Source organism: Pleurodeles waltl, chromosome 12 (genome assembly GCF_031143425.1).
Source record: "Pleurodeles waltl isolate 20211129_DDA chromosome 12, aPleWal1.hap1.20221129, whole genome shotgun sequence".
NCBI lineage: Eukaryota > Metazoa > Chordata > Amphibia > Caudata > Salamandridae > Pleurodeles > Pleurodeles waltl.
This window is the reverse complement of record NC_090451.1, coordinates 233520242-233544887: the sequence shown is the minus strand read 5'-3', so window position 1 is coordinate 233544887 and position 24646 is coordinate 233520242. Positions and strand designations below refer to the sequence as shown.

Genomic DNA, 24646 nt, shown 5'->3' with positions numbered 1-24646 from the left:
ACCTTGTATTGACGTTGATGCCTTTGATGTCGACCTGAAACATTGAATTTGCTGGTGGCTTTTCTTTCTGGATCTCTCACGCCTGGTGTCCTCGGAGGAAGGTGGAGGACTGGCTCTATCCTCACTCTCTCGATGTCCCACCTTCAGATTGATCCTATTGCTCCCTGCGTAACTCCTCAGTTCCGTGGATGCAAATGTTCTCCCTTTCCTTTAGGGTGTGTCTGGAAAACTTCCTGCAGTGTAAACAAGTGTGAGGAAGGTGACTTTAAGGAACGCAGATGATGCAGGTGTCATGGCCTTCTTTCTTCTACACACAGGACACTTTGTCAAACAAAGATGGCGTTTTATTTGACAAATGGAAAATCATTTCTGTCAGACAATAACAGAAAAATACAGGAACTGATGAAATCTGTTGAGTGAAGTAGTTATCACAAACGTCTCAGTGAAATTTCTGAAGATAAAAAGCCAAAAAGCTGAGCTCAGTGCTCCAAGATCCTCTCACCAAGACCTGGAAAAAAAGAACTGAAGCAACTGCCACCTGCCGGACATGATAGGATACTGGTGGGCTGTGAGCCCCTAAAGACGCAGACACCCTTCTCACAGTTACATTAAGAGCATCCTACGAGGCTACAATGTCCTCCACGCCATCTTTTTCCTTTTAAATAAAAGGATTTGTGAATGAGATTTAAACATTAAAATGAAGCTTTTTAACTACATTTCCTGAATTACCTACTATAGTTATTATACTTTCTTAAATGCAATCTGAACTAATTGGCCAATGTACCCTTCCTCATAGGCTGCTTAACATTAGCAACCCAAGTGTCTCTCCAGGCCTCACTGAAGAAAGAACACCTACAAATGAAGATGGAATACTGTAAAGAAGTGCTCTGGGATCCTCACACATGGGCTGTGCTGGGATGTGAGGCAGTGTGCTCCCAGCCCCCTTTCTGTTTAAAAGGCTTCCTTGAGCCAGCAAGCTGACGAGCTTCGGAGATGCACCTGTGTGCCTGTGAGTGGTACTGTGATGAGAGGAATTTGGCAGCATTTCCAGCAACCCAGTTTAATTTCCTTTGCTCTCTACTGCGTCTGCTCTCTACTGATGAAGGGCTAAACCCAGAAACACGTGTCTAGAGACATACAGCAATGTCTGCACCAAATGCAGCTAATTTTGAAGTTTTGAAGTAAGCACTAATTGTGAACTGTATTTACCAGGATACAAAGGGCCAAACTGTGCTGGGATGTGAGGCAGTGTGCTCCCAACCCCAGTTTGGATTCCCCTGTTGCCAGTGTGCGGAGTTTTACCCCCGGTCACTGTACATACGATAACATGAGGAAGTCGCAGTTGGAATTTTTGTGTTTTAGTACTCTTCCCACAGGACACTGAGCAAACCCGTTGGCCAGGGGAAGTTTTTGATAAACATATTTTATTGTTTTTAAGAAGACATAGCAAAAAGGGAATGTAAAGGATACAAAAAAGGAACATAGGTGTAACGAGCAGAGAGCATTTACATTTCAATATGGCATTGTAATAGATATCAAAGACAGTTATGGGATCCGAACAATCACAGTGCGGGAATAAAGATCTAGGCCAGAGGATGGGCCACGGCATTAGTTCTGGTGCAGCCAGCTTAGCCAGCCTTTTGTCTCTTATTATGGCAGCAAATCTATCCATCTCCCCCATATCCTTTCAAATTTCCGTGGGCTACCCCTAGATTCGTAGACCACTTTTTCTTGTGTTGCGCACCAGTCGACCCCTTTTCTCCATTTTTGGAGTGATGGGCCCTCGGGGGAGATCCATGTCGCGGCTATATCTCTCTTGGCGATCAACAGGGCCGTGGCCACCAGAGCCTGGTGAGCCCGTGTTCCCCCCATGTCCTCCATCACTCCCAGTAGGACCAGTTTTGCAGATCTTTGTATTTCATAACCCAAGACTTTCCCCAGTTTGTGGAGCACTGAGCTCCAGTAGGGCTGTATCACTCGACAAGACCAGACCATATGGAAAAAAATCGGCAGACACGGTCAAGCATCGTGGGCATTGGGCAGAGGGTCGAAGGCCTGCGCGGTGTAGCCTGGCAGGAGATAAGTATGCGCTGTGCAGGTAATAGAATTGCACTGTGCGGAGCTTAGCCGACACCGCCAATGACCTGGGTGCCATCATGGCTTCTTTCCATTCTGTGTCTTCCAGGGCGCCCACCCATAACTCCCATCTAGATCTAATGGGGTTCAAATCTCCGGGAGTGTTATTGATCAGCGTTTTGTAGATTTGGGAGATACCCTTCCCACCCAGGTTTCCCATGAGTAGTTTGGCCTCTTAACGGGTTAAACTCTGGCAGAGAGCCTATTGTTGGTATGTGGGTTCTTAAAGCGTGTCTGAGTTGGAGATATCTGAAGAATTGTGTTTGAGCTAGTTGGAAGTCCTCCCTCAAGTCTTGGAAGGATTTCATATTTTCCCCTGACCACACATCTCCCACCAGGGAGATGCCCACCAAATCCCATTCCATAAATCCCTTCAATGCCGCAGTCGCACTTAGCCATTTCCCTCTCCACAGTGGTGTCTGACAGGTAACAATGGCGTTCCAGTGGGTGAATCTTAGGGCAGCACGCCAGGCCAGAAAAACCGCCCTAGTAACCTCCCCCATTCCTTGGGGTAGGGGATTCCCATACATTATATCTAGAAGGCGTGGGAATCCCAGGAGTTCCAGCTCCACCCGGTAAGCTGGGTCTCCCCACCCCCCATTAAACCAATCGTGGATCACTATTAGTTGGGAGGCCACATAATACAGGTAGGGGTCCGAAGCACCCAAGCCTCCATCATATATCCCTCGTTGGCAGTGTTGGGCCGCCACTCGATGTCTGGCACCTCTCCAGAGAAACAACCCAGTGGCACTTTCAAGAGCTTTAAACCAGGAGCGGGGGATGAGTAGAGGGAAATTTTGAAAGGTGTATAAGAGCCTCGGCAGGATCATCATTTTATATAGAGCCACTCGACCCATTATGTTTAGCGGCAGAGTCTGCCATGTCTGAAGGTCTGCTTTGATGCGTGACAACAACGGTGTCAGGTGTTTGGCCCAAGTCAATTCCGGCAGCAGAGACACACAGATACCCAGGTATTTGAAGCTTAGCCTGCGCAGTGGTATCTTATCTTGCCAATCAAAGCAGTCCCGGGAGTGTGCAAGCGGGATTAGTATTGATTTGGCAGGGTTCATCTTTAGTCCTGATGCCAGTTCATAGCATCTGAACAGATTGAGGCATTGTGGGCCCGTTATGCTGGGCTCTTCCATGTACAGCAGGACATCATCGGCATAAAGCGCTATTCTATCTTCCTGGGAGTGGCTCCAGTGCCAACTGCAATATATTGGGTCAGATCTAATCATCTGGGCCAGAGGTACAATGGCCAAGGTAAACAGAAGGGGAGACAGAGGACAGCCCTGCCGCGTGCCCTGATGAACCTCTAGAGTTGAGGACAGGGTCCCGTTAACCTGCACCAGGGCAGTAGGGTTGACGTATAGTGCTTGAACCAAGCGACAAAATCTCAGACCGAGGCCCGCGCGTCGGAGTACCAAATGGAGAAACCCCCAATCGACCGAGTCTAAGGCCTTTTCGAAATCAATGAGTAAAAGGCAAGGTCTCGGGTTAAGCGGCCAAGTTCAGCTAATGCTATGTGTAACCGACGGATGCAATGCCGAGTGCTGCGGGTAGCCATGAATCCACATTGGTCTGGGTTTATTAGTTGTGGCAGAACCCTTTTGAGACAGGCGACAAGGATGGTTGCAAAGATTTTAATTTCGGTATTGATCAGTGAGATCAGCCTGTAGTCCGCACAGTGTGTTGAGGAGGGTTGGGTCTTTGGGAGCACTACAATGATGGCAGTGTCTAGTTCCCTGGGGAAGATACCATTGTTGTCTACGTCCATAAAGAGGTTCAGTAGGTGTGGTGTTAATTCTTCTCTGAAGATCTGTAGTATTCTGAGGGGAGGCCGTCGGGTCCCGGGGTTTTCCCAGTGCCTAATACTGAAGTGGCCGCATGGATTTCTTCTGCGTCAATGGGTTCATCCAGGGCCCGCGCTTCCGACCCCAACAACCGTGGGAGGGGGATTTCATCCAACAACTGGCTGGCCGAGCCCATGTCGACCCGTCCCGACGCCTGATATAGTGTTTGGTAATACGTGGCAAAGGCATTTGCCATCTGTGTGTGATTCACGACAAGGTTGTCTCTTCCATCCCGAATTTCGGGGACAATCCTAGAGGCCTGGTGGTGAGATACTAGCCAGTGCAGCATTTTCCCGGTTTTGTCCCCCCACCTGTATAGTTTCGCCGTGCTTGCCCTCCATAAGTGCTTAGCTGCCTCTAGGGATTGGTCTCTTATGTCTTCACGGATTAAGAGTAATTGTCACGATGTCTTGTCGTTCGGGCTTATTTTATTTTTGTTTTCAAGGACCTTAGCCCGGAGCTCCAGCTGTTCGATATGTTGAGCCCGCGTGCGCTCCTGGCTCCGTACCAGGCTTTTGGCCCTGCCCCTCAGCACCACTTTACCCGCCACCCATAAAGTGCCCGCAGATGTCGCCGACCCCTCGTTCAGCTCAAAGTATTCCTGTATTTCTTTGCGCATCTGCTCCACGTAGTTTTGGTCTTGGAGGTACCATGCGTTTAACTGCCACATTGGGCGGATCTGAGATTGTGTGTGACCTACAATGAATCGGAGTGGGGCATGGTCGGAGATTCCCCTTGTCAATATTTCAATGTGGGAGAGGGCTATGCAGTCTGTGCCCGGGAGCAGAACCAGGTCTATCCTGGATTGTGAACCATGAGCGGCTGATGTGTGGGTGAATTGACGCCGCCTTGGGTGCCATATTCGCCAAGCGTCGCAGAGCCCCATCGCCGAAAACCAACCCCTGAGCCCCGTCGCCGCCGTGTGTCTATGTGCGGAGATTGGGCCGGCCACGTCCGTTGCTGGGTCTGGGGTGGCGTTAAAGTCTCCTCCTATCATCGTGAGCCCCGGAGGCAGATCCAAGAGTAGCTGGGAGAGGTCTTCCAGAGTTCTGCGGACTAATGTGGGGGGGGACATAAACGCTGACCATATTAATCGTAGTCCCTTCAATTTTACCTGTAATGGCTATATAGCGTCCGAGTTGGTCTCTACATACCTGTATGTTTGTCATGGGGAACGACCGGTGAAGCAATATGGCTACCCCTCTTGAACCGGGCCAGGAGAAGTTTTATAGTGCCCCTGCCTGTGGATACCCAGAACAGAGGAATACCTACACCAGGGAGCCCAGGTGTATAGAGGTGAAGTCATGTTCAAACCTCCCGTTGAAGTCAATTGGGACCTTGGTTGTACAGCTGCTGTTGTGATCTGGGGACCAGGACGGTAGAACCCAGGCATGCATTCCTGAAGAAGAGGACCTAAAGAAAAAGAAGACAGAGTCCATACCACCGGGAGATGCCCAGACAGTGCAGAAGGGCAAGGCCCACCCTCCTTGGAGATGCCTTCCTGTTGGACGGTGGACAAAAGTGCAGTTGTGGAGTCCAGGCGATGCAGATAGATCCCAGGAGTCGTCCACAAGCTGTCCCATGCCGGTCACTGAATTGCAGAGGGGGTCAGAGGGACCACCAACAAGCTTTGGCAAATGCAGGGAAGCGTTGCATGGAGTTTGCAGGATTTGTGGGGACCAGCAAGGTCCAGGTGACTTAACCTTGACAGGTAGGCAGGGCCAGCCCTCAGCAAGCAGGAGAGCAGGCAGGAATCGATGGAGCCCCCAGTAGGACCCTCTGGCAGCAGGCAGAGGGATTCTCAGGGAGGCCTCAACAGCACAGCAAAGAGGGATGCCCATGTCGCAAGAGTTGCAGAGAGGACTACGTTGTTGGAGCTGGAGAATGCTGGAGGCCGGAGCTTCTTGGAGCTAAGAGGTCTTCTGACTGAAGAGCCAACAAGCCTAGGCAATGATGAGGCAGGCACAGTGCACAGGGTTTCCAGCCAAGCAGATCCAACAAGGGACCACAGATCTCCCAGTTGCAAGGAAGATAGGTCAAACCACTGAAAAGCCACAGAACCACCACCTGTGTTGTAGAGCCTTTAAGAGTCTGAGGGACAGCAGGATCCACAAGCCGATTGTTGATGAGGTGCCTTGCTGATGCACGGGAGTGACTCCTTCACTCCAAAGGAGATTTCTTCTTGTGTTCCTAAGTGCAGGCACAGTCCCTGTGACTCTGGAGGATGCATGGCCACAGGTTTGCAGAAGTGAACTTTGAAACAAAGTTGCAGTAGGAGCCCTTCTACGGGTTACATTTGTGCTCTTGGTTCCAAAGTAGAACAGCAGCGGTTGCTGTGTCCAGGTTGCAGTAGTGTCTTGCAGAGGAGACATGCAGACTGTTCCTGAAGCCTGGCAGATGACTCTACGGTTCCACCTTCAGGGGAGCCCTTAATTAACCCAGGAAGGGGTTGGAGACGTACTGCAGTGACTCACCTATCAGGGACGTTAACCAGTTGGACTAATCAGTCAGACGCTCCCAAGTGCCTCTGCTCATCGTATTTCCAAGATGGCAGCATCAAGTGGCCACCTGGCAGAGCTCTGTGCACCTCCATAGGGGGGAGGAGCTGGACAGGGGGGGTTGTCACCCCCTGTCCTTTGTGTGGTTTCGCGCCAGAGCGGGAACCAGGGGTTTCTGTACTGGTGCAAACTGGTTTATGAAAGAAAGGCACCAAATGTGCCCTTCAAAGCAGTCTGGTGGCACTCAGATGCACCTCCACCCCAGCCCAGAGACACCTATTTCTAAAGAAGAGGTGGTCTCACCTCTATCTTACAGGAAATCCTTTCTTCTGCCTTCTCCTGCCCGATTTAAGCTCAGCAGCAGGAGGACAGAACAGTGTCTGGGGTTGGCAGCAGCACGGGCTGGTAAGCAGACCCTACAAGGTTGTACAGGCTGATTTTGGGGGATCCCCTAGGGAACCCCCAGAGTACATGGTATCATGCAACTAGCACTGGTATCGGTGTAGTTGCATGATTCCAACATGTTTGCTACCAAACATGCCTATCTCAGGTGAACCCATTATGTAGTTGGACAACTCGTGCTGACCAGTGTCCACTCCTTACCTTAAGATGGCTTCGCTGCACTTACAAGGCCCAGGAAATGGAGTCTGGAGTTTGTAGGGGCACCTCTGCTCATGCAGGGGTGCCTTCACACTTAGAACCATGCACCCTGCCCTTGGGCTGAACGGCCTACCTTAGGGGTAACTTACAGAGTCAGAGTGTAGTGACCACAATATAAGGCACACCTTATATCTGGAGTAAAAGGTGTATGCACCATTTCACACAGGCTGCAATTGCAGGCCTGTAGCCATAATTTGCATGGGCCCCCATGGGTGGCACAATACATGCTGCAGCTCATAGGGGACCCCTGGTGTACAAATGCTCTGTGTACCTAAGTACCATGTACTAGGGACTCAGATGGGTACCCCAGTATGCCAATTGTGGGGTGTAAACATTACCATACAACTATATTTAGGGGAAAATAACACTGGCACTGGAGTCCTGGTTAGCAGGATCCCAGTGTACTACAGTCTAAACATATTGATACTAGGCAAAAAGTGGGGACAACCATGTCAGAAAGATGCTGCTTTCCTATAAGGATCATAGTCCGAATGTCCTGGACTCATTGAAGCAGAGGAAAGGCTCAGAAAAGCATCGTACCTAGGATGACTTTGATGAAGGGGAACCACTGGGAGGGAATCAGGTATGACCTCGGCACGATGATGGAAATACCTAATGATGTCAACAGGTTGGCCATGCTCTGGAGGTGCATATTGACTGTTTGGGGTGAGCCCACCTTCCGTGGCCAGGCATCGAGGTATGGGCAGTGTTGGGACAGAAAAGTCCTCTGCATAGTAAGAGATGTGTAGTACTGCACTGAGTGCGCAACTGTACTTTTGTCAGGATCCATAATACTGATTTTGTGGTCATAGGCGAACACAGATCATGTGTGTGCACTTTGGCATAGACCTGTTTCACGGACTGCAGTCTTGTTGGACTGGGAGGGGAGTCCAAAGTGCTACCTTCATTGTGGTAGAAAGGCCACCACCTTCATCAGGAGTTAAGCAGCATGGTGATGGCAGTATATAGTGTAGTGATCAGTAGCTGTGATCAGGACCTTTAACCCTGTATTACTGCAGTGAGGCCTACACGCTCACTCATCTTTTTAAATGTTTTGCTGCTATTTGCTTAACTCACCCTTGGTCTAGGTTATGTAAGCAGCCAAATGGGCTGTATGAGAAGGGGAGGCTCCGCAAGACAAGTGACCAGGACTGGTGGAAAAAGTCTGCTAGTCACCCTGCTGGGTGAGGGGACATCACAGAGGAAAACAAAGACCACATGCCCTGGAGCACCAGCAACTGTCTGCTTGCCAAGATTAGTGCACCCTGTGAGGAAGAGGAGAGCTCTAGAGGGAGCAAGGTCCAGTGGGAAGCTCAACTGTGAGGACTCCCTGTGAGTGGTGTAAAGCTGTATACCGACTGGGCTGTTGCCTGTATGCAGTATCGGCTCTGCGACACTCACATGCCAGGAGGGGGCTGCATTGTTCTGAGCCGTATTGAAAGAGCTGGATGGGAAGCACCAAGGCGCACTGCCCCACAACAGTGACCCCATATGCCTGAGGGGGTCACCGCTTAACTGAGTTTGGTCCAGGTGCCCAGGACCTGTGACAGCCAAGCTGTGGTGACACAATATGCCAGAGAGGGCCATTAGTAAATTTACCGCTTCAAGGAGGGCCAAGACTTGTGACAGTCTGGGCCAGGTCATGTGTACTGAGAGAGCTTGCACCAAGATAACTCCGTACCATGGCAGCCCCACATGCCAGCAGGGGCTGCTGGTATCAGTGTTGCCAAAGGATTCTGGCTTAGCCCTGAAGGAGAGACTGAGGCTATAATCCACAGGCTGGACCCGCACTGTGAAGGAAATGCCCCGGACTCACCACTGAGGACTCTCAGAGATGCTGTGGACGGTACTGCACCCTTGCTGGCCATGCGAGTGGCAAGATCTTTCCAAAATGAGCAGCACTCACAACTGCATGTTTGAAGGTGCCCACAGCACTGTTGAACTCTTCTGTGTTGGGAGAGCAGGTAGGAGAAGAACTGGGCCAGTTGGGCCCCTGGGAAACTCGCTGCTAACAGTACTGCAACATCACAGACACTTGACTAAATTACGAAAGGGTCAAAAGGGAGAACTCTTGAGAACAGCCTAATAGTTTCCATTCCCTGATGTGGCCACCAGGGGAATAATTCTGAACACGTTACACAAAGGAGGGTGGGACAGGGTTTCTCCTGACACCTACTAGAGGCCCGACCTCAAAGGGGATTGTGTTGTTGCATATGAATGATGCATTTCTTGTGTAGAGTTAGAAATGAAACAATAAAATACTACTTTTGCTTATAAAAACAAATATTTGTCTGGACCTTGATTCATTGTTTGTACTGTTTGCACTTTGACTTATGAGTCATGTTCACTGACCTGTATTTACATCCAACCCGGCCGCAGAGGAGGACTTGACTGCTCAACCACGGCTAGCACTGAAAGTAAATTGCAAAAGGGATACCAGGCCCAGTTGACCAGGATCCATAATAGGTTGGGCCCCAGGACATCAGAAGTAAAAGCCTCAATCACTACCCGGTAGTCTCTGCAAGCCCCATGGCATTCTAAAAGGGGTTCTGATCCCTGGCCATAGACTAGATTTTTGGTACTCTCCAGAATAACTTTGGAGTGCCTTTGGCCCTAAGGATTCAAGTTGGCCTCTAGTCAGATGTGGATCAGTCTTCAACTGTGGCATTTGCCCAAGGCGGGCCCTTTCCTTGAACTTTTTGGGGACTCAGCCATCCCTTCTTATAGACCTTTTTCCAGACACCAAATGCAATTTAGGGTGTAGATCTTTGAGGTTTTATGTTGGTGTTCAGTCTCTTTTGAAGCCGGCACTTCTCCTTTTCATTTTCCTTCATGAACTATGTCTCCGAAGTTGATTGTCCATAACACAATTCATGGGAGTGACCAGAGTTTAAACCCGGATGTCAGCCACAGTGACATGTGCACAGAAGGGTTAATCCCAGACCCCCAGCCTTATTCTTTATGTTTCTCTTATTAGCTCCATCTCCCTTCCTGACATATGTCCAGGCCCCTTCCCTGTGATTTATCACTGAAATCAAAGAGCCATATTTTCAAATGTAAACGGAGTTCCTTCCTTCCCTCCAGTGTGTCCCCATCCAGCTCACAGGAATGCAGCAATATACACATCTGTTTAGGAGGCACTCCTCTCCTTCTCATGTCTTCATCAGGCAGGACTGAGCTTCTGAAAATGTAACCCTGGATCATCATGCAATGTACCACTGCAGGCATACTCACTCATACTACATTCACAGCATACCTTGTGTCCAGCACGGTCATCTCTGTGCATTCTACCTTGACATACACACATGCATTCAATAAAGACACTCAATTTACTTGCACTGTTCAGCACTGAAGCTTTTCTATCTTTAACAGGGGTGTATTATCCATAAACAAACATACTGCCAGCACACACATTCACTATGTGCGTGCTGCACAACACTCACCCTTCATGTATAGTACTTCACGCAGGAACACATACACCCAGCACATGCAGTCCCTGCACACATACTGCACAGAACTACATCTCTTATGAAATTGATTCCTCTCAGGCATACACACACCCAGCACATGTACTAACCACACTTGTAATACACAGTACTGCTCCATCCTTGTACCGCTACCCTTCTCAAGCAAACATACCACTAACGCAGGGTCGCTACTCCACATCTACTGATGTTGGTCCAGGAGTCAGGTAAGCACACAGCAGCACATCCTTTATAAAGGTGAATGAGCCAGTAGGCTTCACTCCAGTGACACAGTGTAAAAGGGTCCTGCTCACAACTGCTGATCACTACATGGTATTCTAACTGCACCATACACATGCTGCTTAACTCCTGGTGAATGCCTTCTGTCACTATCAGGGTAGTGCTTTGGGCGCCCCTCCCGGTCCAACAAAACTGCAATCTGTGAGACAGCACTATGTAATAGCACAAACACATGATCTGTGTTTGCCTTTGACAGAAAAAACAGTATTAACGATCTAGACAACAGTACAGTTGGGCACTCAGGACAGGCGCAAATCTTTCCTAGGGGTGGGTGATAAACTGTGCTCCTCTAGCGGAGTTTGCAGAGTTTTGCCCACTCAACTGGAGCATGGAGTTCTGGAAAAACTCTACTAACCACCATCTGGCGGAGTTTTTCTTGTGCGCAGCCTGCCAACATTAAGTTGGCAAGCACGCGCGAGAAAATAGAGCACTAGGACGAGTCCCACCGCAATTTCTCAAAGCAGGCGGTTGCTATAGGTCACAAAAACTTACTTTGAGGAAGCTGCCACTCGCGTTGGGAATGCTGCAGCTCAAGTAGAAAATCTGCTCGAGGTGCAGGAAGAAGCAGCACCCTCCGGGTGCACAGTGTGGTGCCGTTCACACTGATTTTACAGCGCGGAGCAAGCTCCTGGTGGTAAAAATCAGCACTGAGAAGAAAATTAGTTACTTACCTGTAACTGCAGTTCTCCAGTATTGGTATCTTTCATAGATTCACATGCTTGAATCATCCCCGTCGTCGAGGTGGGAGCCTCACAGTAAACTTAAATATATAAAAAGCAGTAAGTCAGTAAAAGTAAAACCAGTAGGCCCTAGTAGGCCTCATAGGGTATTTTACAGTCTATCCACTTTGTTTTGTGAAAAGACCCAAACTTGAGTATCAACCAATCAGGATTCAGCCCCTCCCAAACACTCCCAACAGAGGCTGAATTCCCTCAGATTTTCTAGTAGGAGTGTGAAGTTTAATATCTGTATAATAGGGGAGCCTCTGAGGGGAGGAGGGTGGGTCGCATGTGAATCTATGAAAGATACCAATACTGGAGAACTGCAGTTACAGGTAAGTAACTAATTTTCTTCTCCAGTATTGGATCTTTCATAGATTCACATGCTTGAATCAGAGTAACGAGCAGTAATGTTTTCTTACTTACTGAATTACATTGACTGTAATTCCATCGCAATTCTATACGTGATGTGATTCACATTAGTTCAGTTTTAAATATGCACTTACATATAATTATATTTATATTCATAGACATCCGAATATAAGAGCAATAAAAGGTGTGTGGCAAGAAATCCTGACACAATTTATGCTATTATTATGGAGAATACGACACGTTAAACAGTATAAGAAAATGAACCATTAATGACCATACCTCGAGTGTGGTGGTGGGATGTGTAAGAGGCTCACCTTAACGAAATAGATGCCTCAGCACTGCTTGTCCCACTGCTGTATCGACCTGGTTAGTCTCTTCTAGACAGTAATGTCTTGTAAATGTGTGTTGGCTGGACCATGTCGCTGCTCTACAGATGCTATGTAGTGGTACACCTGCAAAGAGTGCAGCTGAAGTGGCTACTGATCTTGTAGAGTGGGCTCTCACCCTGGTGTGGAGCGGCTTTCCTGCTTTTGAATGGCAGAATTGAATCGCCAGGCCAATCCATCTTGCTAAAGTCTGTTTGGACACCGCGTGTCCCTTCTTTGTTCCGCCGAATGCTACAAATAATTGATCCAACTGGCGGATGGCCTGAGTTTTCTGTAGATAAAACTTTAAACATCTTTTAATATCGAGAGAATGTAATGTTTTTTCCGCCACTGTTTGCGGATTTGGAAAAAAGGTTTTTAAGATGACTGGTTCATTTAAATGAAATGTTGAGAGAACTTTCGGAATGAATTTAGGATTTGTCTGCAGGATGACACCTGAGTTTGTAAACTGGAGGAACGGCTGTTTGATAGTGAACGCCTGAATGTCACTGACTCTTTTTGCCGAAGTAAGAGCTAACAGTAACGCTGTTTTCCATGCGAGGAATTTTAGGTCAGCTTTGTGGATCGGCTCAAAAGGAGCTTTCATGAGCTGCATCAACACAACATTCAATGACCATAGAGGCGGAGGTTTCCTAATTGGCGGGAAGACCCGAAAAAGGCCCTTCATAAATTGTTTGACAATTCTTGTGGAACACAAAGAGAGTCTGTCTGGTGATCTGCGGTATCTGGAAATTGCTGCCAGATGTACCCGTATGGAAGAATATGCAAGTCCTGATTTTGCCAGGAGCAGGAGATATGGAAGTATCTGTTCCGGAGTAGAAGATAAAGGATGTATATTTTCCGCTGCACACCAAATACAAAACCGTTTCCATTTAAGTCTATAGGTTTTGTTGGTAGTGTCAGCTCTAGCTTTTGCTAAGATGTCTCTACACTCTGGGGAAATTTTGAGATTTAAGTATTCATTGTGTTCAGGAGCCAAGCCGACCAATGAAGAGACGACGGATGTGGGTGTGTGACTTGTCCCTGGTGCATCGTTAAAAGAGTCGGACTCTGTCTGAGTGGTAGATGTGGTCGTTCGGAGAGCATGAGGAGCTCCGTATACCATATTTGTCTGGGCCATCTGGGAGCTATGAGTAGAAGTCGACACCCCTCCGTCTTCATTTTTCTGATGACTCTCGGAATGAGCGGGATCGGAGGAAAAGCGTAGGCATAAACTCCTGACCATCTCATCGAAAACGCATTCCCCCACAAATCTTTTTGGGGAAGCCAACTTGCGTAAAACTGGCATTTCTTGTTCTCGAGAGTGGCAAATAGGTCTAAGTTTGGTTTGCCCCATAATAGAAATAGGCCATTGAGAGTTTTCTGGTCTAGCTCCCACTCGTGATAAGGAATCACTGTCCTGCTCAGGGTGTCTGCTAGAACATTGATCTGTCCTGGCACATGCTCCGCTTTTAGTGAAATATTGTGTTTGATGGCCCATGTCCAAATTTGTTGGGCTAGCTGCGAGAGTTGTAGGGATCTTGTGCCTCCTTGCTTGTTTAGATAAAACATGCTGGTCATGTTGTCCGTCCGGATTAAGACGCTTGAACATTGTATCTTTGGCAAGAAAGCTTTTAGAGCTAAGTGTATTGCTTTGAGTTCTAGATAATTGATGTGGAGCTGGCTCTCTTGCTGATTCCAGATTCCGCTGATTTGCAGGTCCTGGCAGTGTGCACCCCATCCTTCTAGAGAGGCATCCGTTGTTACTATGTAACTTGGTGTTTGAAGAAGAAAAGACAGCCCTTTTGAGAAATTGGTTGGAGTCGCCCACCACCTCATAGTGTTCTTCATTAGAGGCGTTATGCGAATCTTGTCTTCAAAGGAGCCGTGGACCTGTGTCCATTGTATGTCCAATTGCTCTTGCAGGGGTCGCATATGGAGCCTGCAATCTGGGACTAGCGGAATGCACGATGATATCATTCCGAGCAATGATTTGTAGATGCGGACTGAAACAAACTTTTTTCTGGATAGGTTGTCTGCCAAAGAGGTTAACTTTTGTTTCCTCTCGTGTGATGGGTACGCTTTGCTGCGTACTGTGTCCAAAATTGCTCCCAAGAAACTCAATTCTTGTTTGGGGTATATCTGAGATTTCTGGTAGTTGACTACAAACCCCAGGCTGTGTAACAATTGAAGGCAATAGGAAATATGATTTGTTACTTGGAATTTTGAGGGTGCCTTTATAAGCCAGTCGTCCAGGTAAGGGAAGACCTGGATACCTGACTGGCGAAGATGTGCTGCTACTGGAGCTAACATTTTTGTGAAGATTCTGGGGGCTGATTTGAGACCGAATGGTAGAACCCGGAATTGGAGGTGCATACGTCCTAATCTGAACCTTAAAAATTTGCGATGTTTGCGATATATGGGGATATGAAAATAAGCATCCTGGAGGTCTAGGGATGCCATCCAATCTCCCGTGTTTAAGAGACGCAGGACATCCTGCAACGTTACCATCCTGAACAATTGTTTCTTTAGAAACTTGTTTAGTGCTCTCAAGTCCAGGATGGGGCGCCAGTCTCCTGAGGGTTTTTTTAGAAGGAAAAACCGGGAGTAGAATCCTTTGTTCTTTTGAGATAAAGGGACTGGTTCTATTGCTCCTTTTGTTAGCATTATTCTTACTTCCCTGAGAAGTTGGCTCAACCTCGGAGGCGGTGTACCCGATGGAGGGACACTCGGTGGTGTTTGCATGAATTCCAGAGTATGACCTCTGGTCACTACATCTAGTACCCATCTGTCCGATGTTATAGCCTTCCACTTGGGGAAATAAGAGTTGATGCGACCTCCGACCTTCAATATTGATTGGGGAGGTGTTGAGATTATCCGCTGGTCATTGCTTTCTGCCTGTATCTCTTCCTCGGGCAGCTCCTCTTCCTCTAGCCGGATGTTTGTAAGCTGCGGCTGGTGGTAATCGATAATGCTGCTGTTGTTGATGGTGCTGATGTCCTGGTCCTGTGGAGGAAGATGGATATTGTGACCTGTATTGTTGGTATTCACCTCGAAAGGAGTAATTACCTCTACCCCTTGCTCCACGAAAAGGTAGTTTTTTATACTGCAGGGTACCTAGGGATTTTGCTGTATCGGTATCCGTCTTGATAGCCTGCAGCATGTCGTCGACATGTTTGCCAAACAAACTCTCTCCATCGAAGGGCATGTCGAGAACACGAGTCTGGACTTCTGGTCTGAATGAAGTAGCTTTAAGCCACCCTTGTCTGCGCAGGACTGCTGCTCCAGCTAATTGTCGAAAGCCAGTGAGGGAAATATCTATTGCACTGTCTATTATCTCTGCGGAGACCCTTTCTCCCTCCTGCAAGACCTTTTTAGCTTCCACCTTGAGATCTTCTGGCAGTGAATCTACAAAAGCGGACATGTCTGCCCACATCTGGCGATCGTACCTTCCCAGGATGGCGAGGGAATTGGCCGCCTTGACCGTTACTGCAGCAACCGAGGAGAATTTCTTACCGATATTGTCTAGTCTCCTTCCCTCTTTGTCTGGGGGAGACGCAATAGGCGTAGAGGGGTTTTTGGATCGTCGTTGAGCCGCCTGTGATATAACCGAGTCAGGTTTCGGCTGTGAGACTAAACAGGCCGGAGAATCATCTGGGGCCTTGTATTTTTTCTCTAGCCTTGGCATTTGTGAAGGCACTGTTGCCGGGTTTTTCATTGCCTTCAAACCCTCCTGCCATAAGAAATCCACAATCGGTATGGCTCTTACAGATCTCTTTGATGGCTCTTTAAAGTCATACAAAAAACACTCAGTTTCATGGGAAACAATTGCCAGGCCAAAACGTTTCGCCGCTCTCTCTATGATATTATGGAAACCTCCTAGGTCTTCTGGAGGAGAATCCACTGGAGCTGCTGGAGGTGGAGATGGTGTGGGAACGAGATAATCGTCCCATTCACTAGCCGCTGAATCTGCTAGCTCGCCCTCTTCCCTTTCGTCGTCCGACGAGAGGTAAGCTTCCGGAGCTTGGCTAGTTACAGGTCTACTAGCCTGTGGCTTTTCGGAAACATTAGTAGTTTGAGCTTGCTGGTAACTCTGAGGTCTAGGTGGCGTGGACTGAGTTGACGGTGGGAACCTTTTATAGTAGTCCTTCAACATATGTTGTAAATCTGTCACTAATGTGCTAGGCATAGCTAGTGGCGATGGTTGGTTTGCCTGTGGATAAGATGTTGAAGCATAACTATGCTGGTAATGTTGATCCTCTTCTTCATCAAACTCTTGACATTTGACATTTAGTTGGGACGGGCTACTAGCTGCCCCAAACATTCCTTGATCCTCATCATCATCATCGTCCAAAAGATGTTGCGGTGGGTATGGCAGCACTTTACTTGGTGATGTATGTATCGGCAAAATGTCAGATGGCTTGTCCCCTATATTAATAAGGGAAAGGGGTAAGAATCTGGTGGAGTCCTCATGATGGTATGAGGAATGATCTGGTGAAATGTCCCAAGGTTTGTAAACTGTTAATGCTGTGGTGATCGTCGGTTCCATCGTCGACGGTTCCCTCGTCGACGGTTCCATCGTCGACGGTTCCCTCGTCGACGGTTCCCTCGTCGACGGGTCTCTCGTCGACGGGTCTCTCGTCGACGGGTCTCTCGTCGACGCTTCCGTCCATGACTGTGTCTTTGTCAATGGGTCCTTAGTCGACGGTCCCTTCGTCGACGGGTATTTTACCGACGACGGTCGCTTCGCCGACGTATCTTGCGTAGATGGGAGTGCCCTGGATGATTTGTGAACCCAGGAGGCCTCCGCTGTCGACGCTGTGGTTGCCGACGAAGCTCTTTTGAAGATTTTTGCAGTAATAATCGTCGTCGATGACAACGGCGACGACGTCATAATCATCGGTGAGGATGGTGTTGTGAACGCCGACGATACCGTGGTCGCTGTTACCGTCGGGGCGGTCATCGACGGTTGTTTTTTCACCGACAAGAGTTTTTCTGGCTCTTTTTGTGGTGACAGAGACAGGGATGGTTTCTTTGAGGTGCTTTTCCGGTGTAACGGCGTAGTAGGTTCTGAATGAACCTTTTTTGGTCCATGTTTAACTGCCTCTTCAGTTAAGACTTGTTTTGTCTTTTTGTGCATTTTTCTTGGTGGTTCATCCGCACCTCTATCTCTCTCACCTGTTCTTTTCTGAGGGCGAGAAGTTTGTGGTGACTCTTCGCTGTCTGATGAAGGATGCTCTAAGGCTTTCTGTTTTTGCAGCCATAAGAGAAGTCTACCCTCTCGGTCTTTGAGGGTTTTTTGACTAAAGGTGCGACAGATTTTGCAGTCTCTCACCTTATGGTCTGGATGAAGGCAGTAAATACACTTCTTGTGGGGGTCATCAATATGTAGTCTCTTCTTCCCACAGTTGTCACAGTCTCTGAACAGACCCTTCTTTGCCTTTTCAGACATAGTAAAGTTGTAACTAGTTTCCTGAGAGAAAAAACAATCTTCAGTCAGAAAATAGGAAAAAAAGTGAGCAGAGCTCAGGGAGACTCCCTTCACACGACGTGCGGTAGAAAATCTGAGGGAATTCAGCCTCTGTTGGGAGTGTTTGGGAGGGGCTGAATCCTGATTGGTTGATACTCAAGTTTGGGTCTTTTCACAAAACAAAGTGGATAGACTGTAAAATACCCTATGAGGCCTACTAGGGCCTACTGGTTTTACTTTTACTGACTTACTGCTTTTTATATATTTAAGTTTACCGTGAGGCTCCCACCTCGACGACGGGGATGATTCAAGCATGTGAATCTATGAAAGATCCAATACTGGAGAACCGCAATTCCACCTCTCGCAGAACTCTGCTGAATTTTGCTGAGTTTTAAAGTAACTCTGCAGAATTTCCGCAGAGTGAAACTCTGAAGGTTCGGCCCATGACTAGCCTTTACTATTCCATCCCAACAGCCATTCACAGCTGATAGAGCTGTGGTGGCAGTGCTGGCTGCCCGGGGAAATCAAGGCATATTGGAAGCAAGTTCAGAATAGGTTCTTAAGCTGAGGAACAACTCTGCAACCTGTAGGTACCCAGGGTGCTGTGCGACTCTGAACTGTGGGAATGGTGGGATGAAACAGAGCAGTGTCTGGACCTTTTATGCTTTTTTGGATTTCTTGGGACTCTCATGAACTGCATGACTTCAAGAATGATCGAACACAAGATCAGACTCAGGAGTGAAAACATGTGCACACCCTTGACCAGGACCAGGGTCTTCTTTGGAGTTCTGTGACAGCAAGATTGGTTTTGAAGTTGCAGATGCCTTCTAGGTTCATCTTTGCAGAGCAGTAGCACAATGCAAAGCCATACTTGGAACAGAGGCATTATAGACAGACATTGTGGGTGTCAGTCACCAACATCTGCAGAGGACAATCCTGCATAGTGTGAAACCTGTGGCTTTAAGCAGGGAAAGTAAAGAACTGATGCAGCTCACAGAGGGGGTACAGATATAGTGGCACTGACGTAATTTCCAGGTCAGGACAGATCTGACTTGTAAGCAGCACAATGTCCCCTATTGATGCTAGAGGGAATTCCTACTGAAAAATCTCTGGATCCAGTCTGGCACCTGGGAGTATTCACAAGGTGGAGTCTGTGGTTAGTAGCCTCTATCAGAAAGTGAGTGTATGGTGCTGGTTTAAAGGAGACATGAGATGGAACCAAGACTAGGCAGTCTTAGTGTTCGGCAACTCTGGCATTCAGGAATGCCAGAAGCAGACCACAATGAAAACCTTTGGCTTGGCACTTATTCCCAAAATCATGCTCATATGAACCAGGGTTCCCCCTGACTTCTCCAATTCACATAGTCTTTCTCAATTTGAAATTTCATAAAGCAAGTGTAGAATGTGATTTTCTTTTTGAAACTGGAGTTTTACTTCATTTGACCATAAAGTACACCATCAAAGAATGAGTATTTAACAACAAATGCCGAGTTCTAATAACCCTTCCCCGCATGCACCTCTTACACTAAATAACACCACAACCTGCTGTTGTCATACATATAGACTGAATTACTGCAGTTGTCTTTACACAGAGCTGACAAAAACAGACTTCTTAAAGACATAGAAAGGCAGGAACCCTGTATCCCTGATTCATCGTCAGCTTAAAATGGAACACACACATCATGGCAGCCTAGAAGGCATTACACTGGCTCTGGCTGAAAGCGGCAACACAATTTAAGACAGTGAACCCAATACGCAGAACAATTCATGGCCATACACCTGATTAGCTATCTAAGATGCTCTATCCCTACCAGCCAGCCAGGCTCTTGAGGTCAACATCACTGAAACTATAGGGCAACCACCAACCTAGGCATTGAAGATTGAATAAGTGTTCCTTCCTCTGCAAAGGTTCCAAAATCTGAACACTTTTTTACATATTTCATACTTATGGATGCCTACCCAAATTTCCCAGAGGAATCTAGACTCTCTGCTCTTTATATATCTAGGTATTGTTCCTGGTCTCCTCAAACGCACAACTCAGCATCTTAGGTAGGTGATGACTAGACACCTGTCTAACCCTCAACCTTGCTACTCATGAGCCTAAAACAGCTTTGCCCTTGCTTTCCCATCCAGTGCGTACAACATGTGGGCCCTCCATCTGCTAGGACTTCAACCTAGCATATTAAGGTGGTTGCACAGAACATAAACATAGAAACTCTGATTCTACAGAAACCACCTTTCTCTTTCAAAGCACTATAAAAGGACCCTGTTCTGTTCTTCGGGGCTCTCTGGAGCCTTCAGCACTGTGTGTAGTAAATTTCCTCCTTAAGAATAAACAAAATAATGAAGGATCACTCACACAACAAAGGAGTCTGTAACATTCAGCTAAGTTATGAGCAACAAACTGCTAATGCAAATAACATTGACAATGCAGTTTTTCACACAACAAATTAAATACCGAACTCCACCAAAGCACTGCAGCCTTTGCAAGCGTAAGATGAAAAAGGCAATTTGAAAGTACAAATAACTAATACAGAATAATGGAAAGTATGTAACTCTTAAAAAAAAAAGGCATTACAGAAAAGAATTGATTAAAGCCAAGTTAACATATGCCGACAGATGACCAACCTTCAACTTGAGATTCACACTACAGCAACATGACCTAGATATGCTCATCCAATATGGCTTTTAAAATCAGGGCATTCATTTTGATGTCAATTTGAAAAATCTGCCACATGGTCTGTGGTTCATTAATTATAGGTAAGCAGTTCATATTAAACATGTGGGCTCTGTTCATGAAACGCACATGTTGACTCACATCAATAACATCACAGACACAATGCTCTACAACAGAGGTTCTTAACCTGTGGTCCGGGGACCCCTGGGGTCCGCAATTGCTTAAAAAATGAAAGAATAATAAAATATGAATAAAGAAGCAAAAAATACAATTTAACATTTTAAAACATTGTGTAAATGTGAAGGAATTTCAAATTGGAAGCTAAAAATTAAGTGAGTATCCTCAGATTGATTTGTGGTAGGCAGGGCATGTGCATCGACCAGAACATAGTATGGACAATGAGTGGCCTCAATTGAATAAAGGAACACTCCAACCTTCCTATTAAAACTACAATTTTGTTTTTTATTGGTGTTTGTGACTTTAAAAAAATGTCCTTATTTATGTATTTGATGACTGCATGTTTCTGTTTTTTTGTGTATTATTTTACAGTTCAAATCATCGAAAATGCTTAGAACTGGATCCCCAGTGTTCAGTAATGACTTATTTGGGGTCTCTGTATTCCAATAATGATTCAGTGGGGGTCCCCAGGTTACAGTAATGATTAAGTGAGAGACCTCAGAAGTCAAAATGTTAAGTACCACTACTCTAGAAGATCATCCACAGTGAGTAGTGAAAGGAAGAACGTAGGCACTAAAACATGCAATTGTGGAACATGGCACTAGGACATTAATTGACTAGATAAAGCACCCCCTCATAGTCCACATCACACCCATCCCATGATACCTGACAACTTGGCAATTTCAGTCCAGCTTCATGTTTATCAATGTAGGCAAAAGTCAGCAAAAACTTACATTTGATTAAACATATACGTGAAATACTAGCTTGAACCATCTTGCAAAATCGTTTCTAGAGCTTGAGTTAGCCCAGGAAAGTTCTCCGAGTATAATATGCTAGAAAAAAGTATCAAATCCTGTATGGACTGTCGAGCTATTTTGATTTCTGGTGCTTCAGCCATATCGACAATCAGAATTAAAAACTGAGTAGCAGGTGCAGACAGACTGATGACAGACGCTGTTAATTTTGAATATTCCTTGTCCATCCTATGATGTATTCACTGGTTTCCCTTCAAAACAAGGCCATCTTTCGTACGCTGATGTTCATGCAGACATTTCTACAGACTTTTGGCACTGCCCTTAGTGATAGTGCCAAGAACTGAATATCCATTAGCAGACATCAATTCTGACCTTTCATTCATAGAAAGTACAGAACAATTGGCTCAACCTACAAACCTCCACATTATTCATTCCTGTAGGATGACCAGGGTACTGTGCTCAAATACCTACTTTGATACCTTTATTGACAACGGGCAAAGGTGATGTAAGCTAATCATGCATTTTTGTGTAAAAAGTTATTAGATTAACCTTGAAAGCAGGGACTACGTTACACTTGTAGATTAAAAGGAAGGATTTCGTTGTCCTAGGGCAATTCTTAGTCTGTAAGTCAAAGTCTGAAAAAAGATGCATCAGCAAAAACCCGCAGGTATGCTTAAATGTAAAAAAAGGTCAATATCACTCCATATGGCAAGTGTAGGTGTAGCAGCAGTTGACAATTGTACTGAGTCTTTCACCTATGTTACTGTCAGGAGCGGACCAGGTACTAGTGGAAAAATCCTGTATCCTAAAGAGATGTCACAATGCATGAAAGAGGTAAAGATGAAAGCTCATGGAAGACCGCTGCTGAATGTCTCTGCGAAGACAGAAAGGTGATTGTAAGATGAAGTCAGGCTGTGTTGATTGAAGAGTTTGTTCACCTATGATCTGGGTATTTAGAGAAGACTTCTGAGGAATGATTGTGGTGGGAAAGTATTAAGTGAAGGGTAACATGGGGAATTAAACACAACAGGCTTCGCATTTGTTTAAACTATGTAAAGCTGTGCTCGAGAATTTGGGGCAAGAACTCTGAAAAAGCATTAAGAGGGATAATCTGGAGTCCTCTTAGTGAGGTCTATGGTCTTCATGTTATCACTTCCAATGTCTATGAAATCCTGAGTGAAGGGTACAAGGGTATGGTATCAGAAAATCGCAATAAAAATGATGGGTCCTAAATAAGGTTTAATGGTTTACAAAATGATCCCCCCATTGGAGTAGAAAATCAACACGTAAAGGAACAATATTGTTTTAGAACACAGTATTTCTGCCAGATGATATATGTATTAATATTCTGCAACACATCTGGTAAAAGAGATGCTGGAGCTGGCAGGACTACGTTGAAAGACATGGAGAATGCAGTACCAAAGCTCATACTGGGGGTAATATATGTAAATAACCTTCCATTCCCTTCTCCTTCTGTTACATTTTCATCTAAAGGACTATAGTGTGGCAAGGAGTTGCTGAAGCACACTTGATATCAGAGAGGAAACCTTCAGCTTCAACTACTCACTCCTCTGCTTTAGCTTTGACTAATTATGGGTATCTAAGCGCTGGAGATCCAGGACATCCAGTAGAAAAGTTTACAATGGAATCAACAAGGAAACAAGTTTACACATGTTTTAGCCAATGTCCAATGAATGCCAGGGCTGCTGTGATTTACTTGAGTTTTAGAAGTTTCAGTGTCCATTCCTAATATTGTAAATACCATCACTAGACTAACCAGTACTGATGGATTTAATTTTTTTTCAAGTATTTCAGTTCTTGGCAGCCCTATTGACTCAGAGGCTCAGGGAACCAGAAATCCCAGAAAAGTCAAGGAGCTAGCGCAGAAGCAGGGAAGAAAATTAGTTACTTTCCTGTGTCTTTAGTTCTCCACTATTGGTATTTTTCATACATTAACATGCTTGAATCGTCCCCGGTCGCCGAAGTAGGAGTTCGACAATACCATAATAAAGCAATGTGAATCATTATAATAGTATCATACACAAAATTGGACAAGGAGGAGAAGCGGATACCTCATAAAACTCATCAAAGTTCCGCCTTAGTGGGAAACCACGTTGGATTCATAAAAGTGCCCTCACCCACTATTGTGGCATGCTTCATCATTGAGCCTGATCAAAATCTGGAATATGTCTGTGCTAAATTGTTAATGACTTCAAATATCACATTCGGACAATAACCTGCAGTATCAGTGGCCACAACTGGCACTAATCCCAGTTTTTTGTCCACAAAGTACATAATGAACCAAAGTAAATGCCTCACACTCTCTTGTGGAGTCCTCTAAACATTTCTGGGAAGCTCAGTGTTTTCCATTATCAGAAGTGAATATTACAACATTATGTTGTGTCTGGAAATCAATAAAAAGACAGGAAACATTTCTATCCTTCCCCACACCACCACTGACCAGAATAGAAGTTTTTGTTCCCATGTCTGTTGCAGCACAACATGCTACCAACCAGTCTCTTTTCCTTACCTGCACTGCTCCAATTCTTCATCACTAATGCATACTCTCTCTCGCAGTGTGCGCAACTCGGATTCCAACTTGCGAACAGACTGCTCGTTTCGCACCACCTCTGCAATGCGGTCACTCAGCTGGCCCTGAGTTGTTTGCAGCGTGCTCTCTGCCAGAAGCACCTTCTCCTCATGGTGTGCTAATTCCTGAGCTGTGGAAACAGAAGCAGTGGCATATGAACTCCTTAAAAATAGTTTTAGCATTCATGAGAAAATGGCAGCGATGCCACAAGATCCTATAAGGAAAGCAAAACCACAATCATGAACTTGCAAAATAAGTAATTCCCTCCTTTGCAGTCCATGGAATAAATGTGTTCCCTTCCTTTTCCTAGCTTGAGAGGCATTTACTCCTGGCTTTTGAAAGAGTAAACTTGTGCGTTTTGTATGTTTGACACTAACTGCAAGAGAAATGCAAGCAATGCAAGCAATGTAACAATTTCTAGGTGTTGTTCACCAGCTTTTGCACTGTTGTAAACCATGAAAAGCCACTTTACCACCCTTAATATACTTGCAACAGTAAAACTTCTACCATCAGGTGGACAGTCCACCATAATAAGTCAACTCCTGATAGTGTAAGAAAAAATGTGGGAACCACACCTTTACATTTCAAACTCAGTTTCTTCATGTCACAT

General features: G+C 46.1%; 1 protein-coding gene across 5 annotated transcripts in view; it reads right to left on the bottom strand.

Moving 5' to 3' along the window:
- PMFBP1 (polyamine modulated factor 1 binding protein 1) overlaps positions 1 to 24646 on the bottom strand; it is an 881291-nt gene that overhangs the window by 264555 nt on the left and 592090 nt on the right. For all 5 annotated transcript variants that reach the window (XR_011199809.1, XR_011199811.1, XR_011199812.1 and 2 more), the window contains one exon: positions 23977 to 24166. Coding sequence is in view for 1 of the 5 variants with exons in the window: in XM_069216463.1 (XP_069072564.1) it covers positions 23977 to 24166 (190 nt within the window). In the remaining 4 variants the exon portion in view is untranslated. The remainder of the gene's footprint in view (positions 1 to 23976; positions 24167 to 24646) is intronic.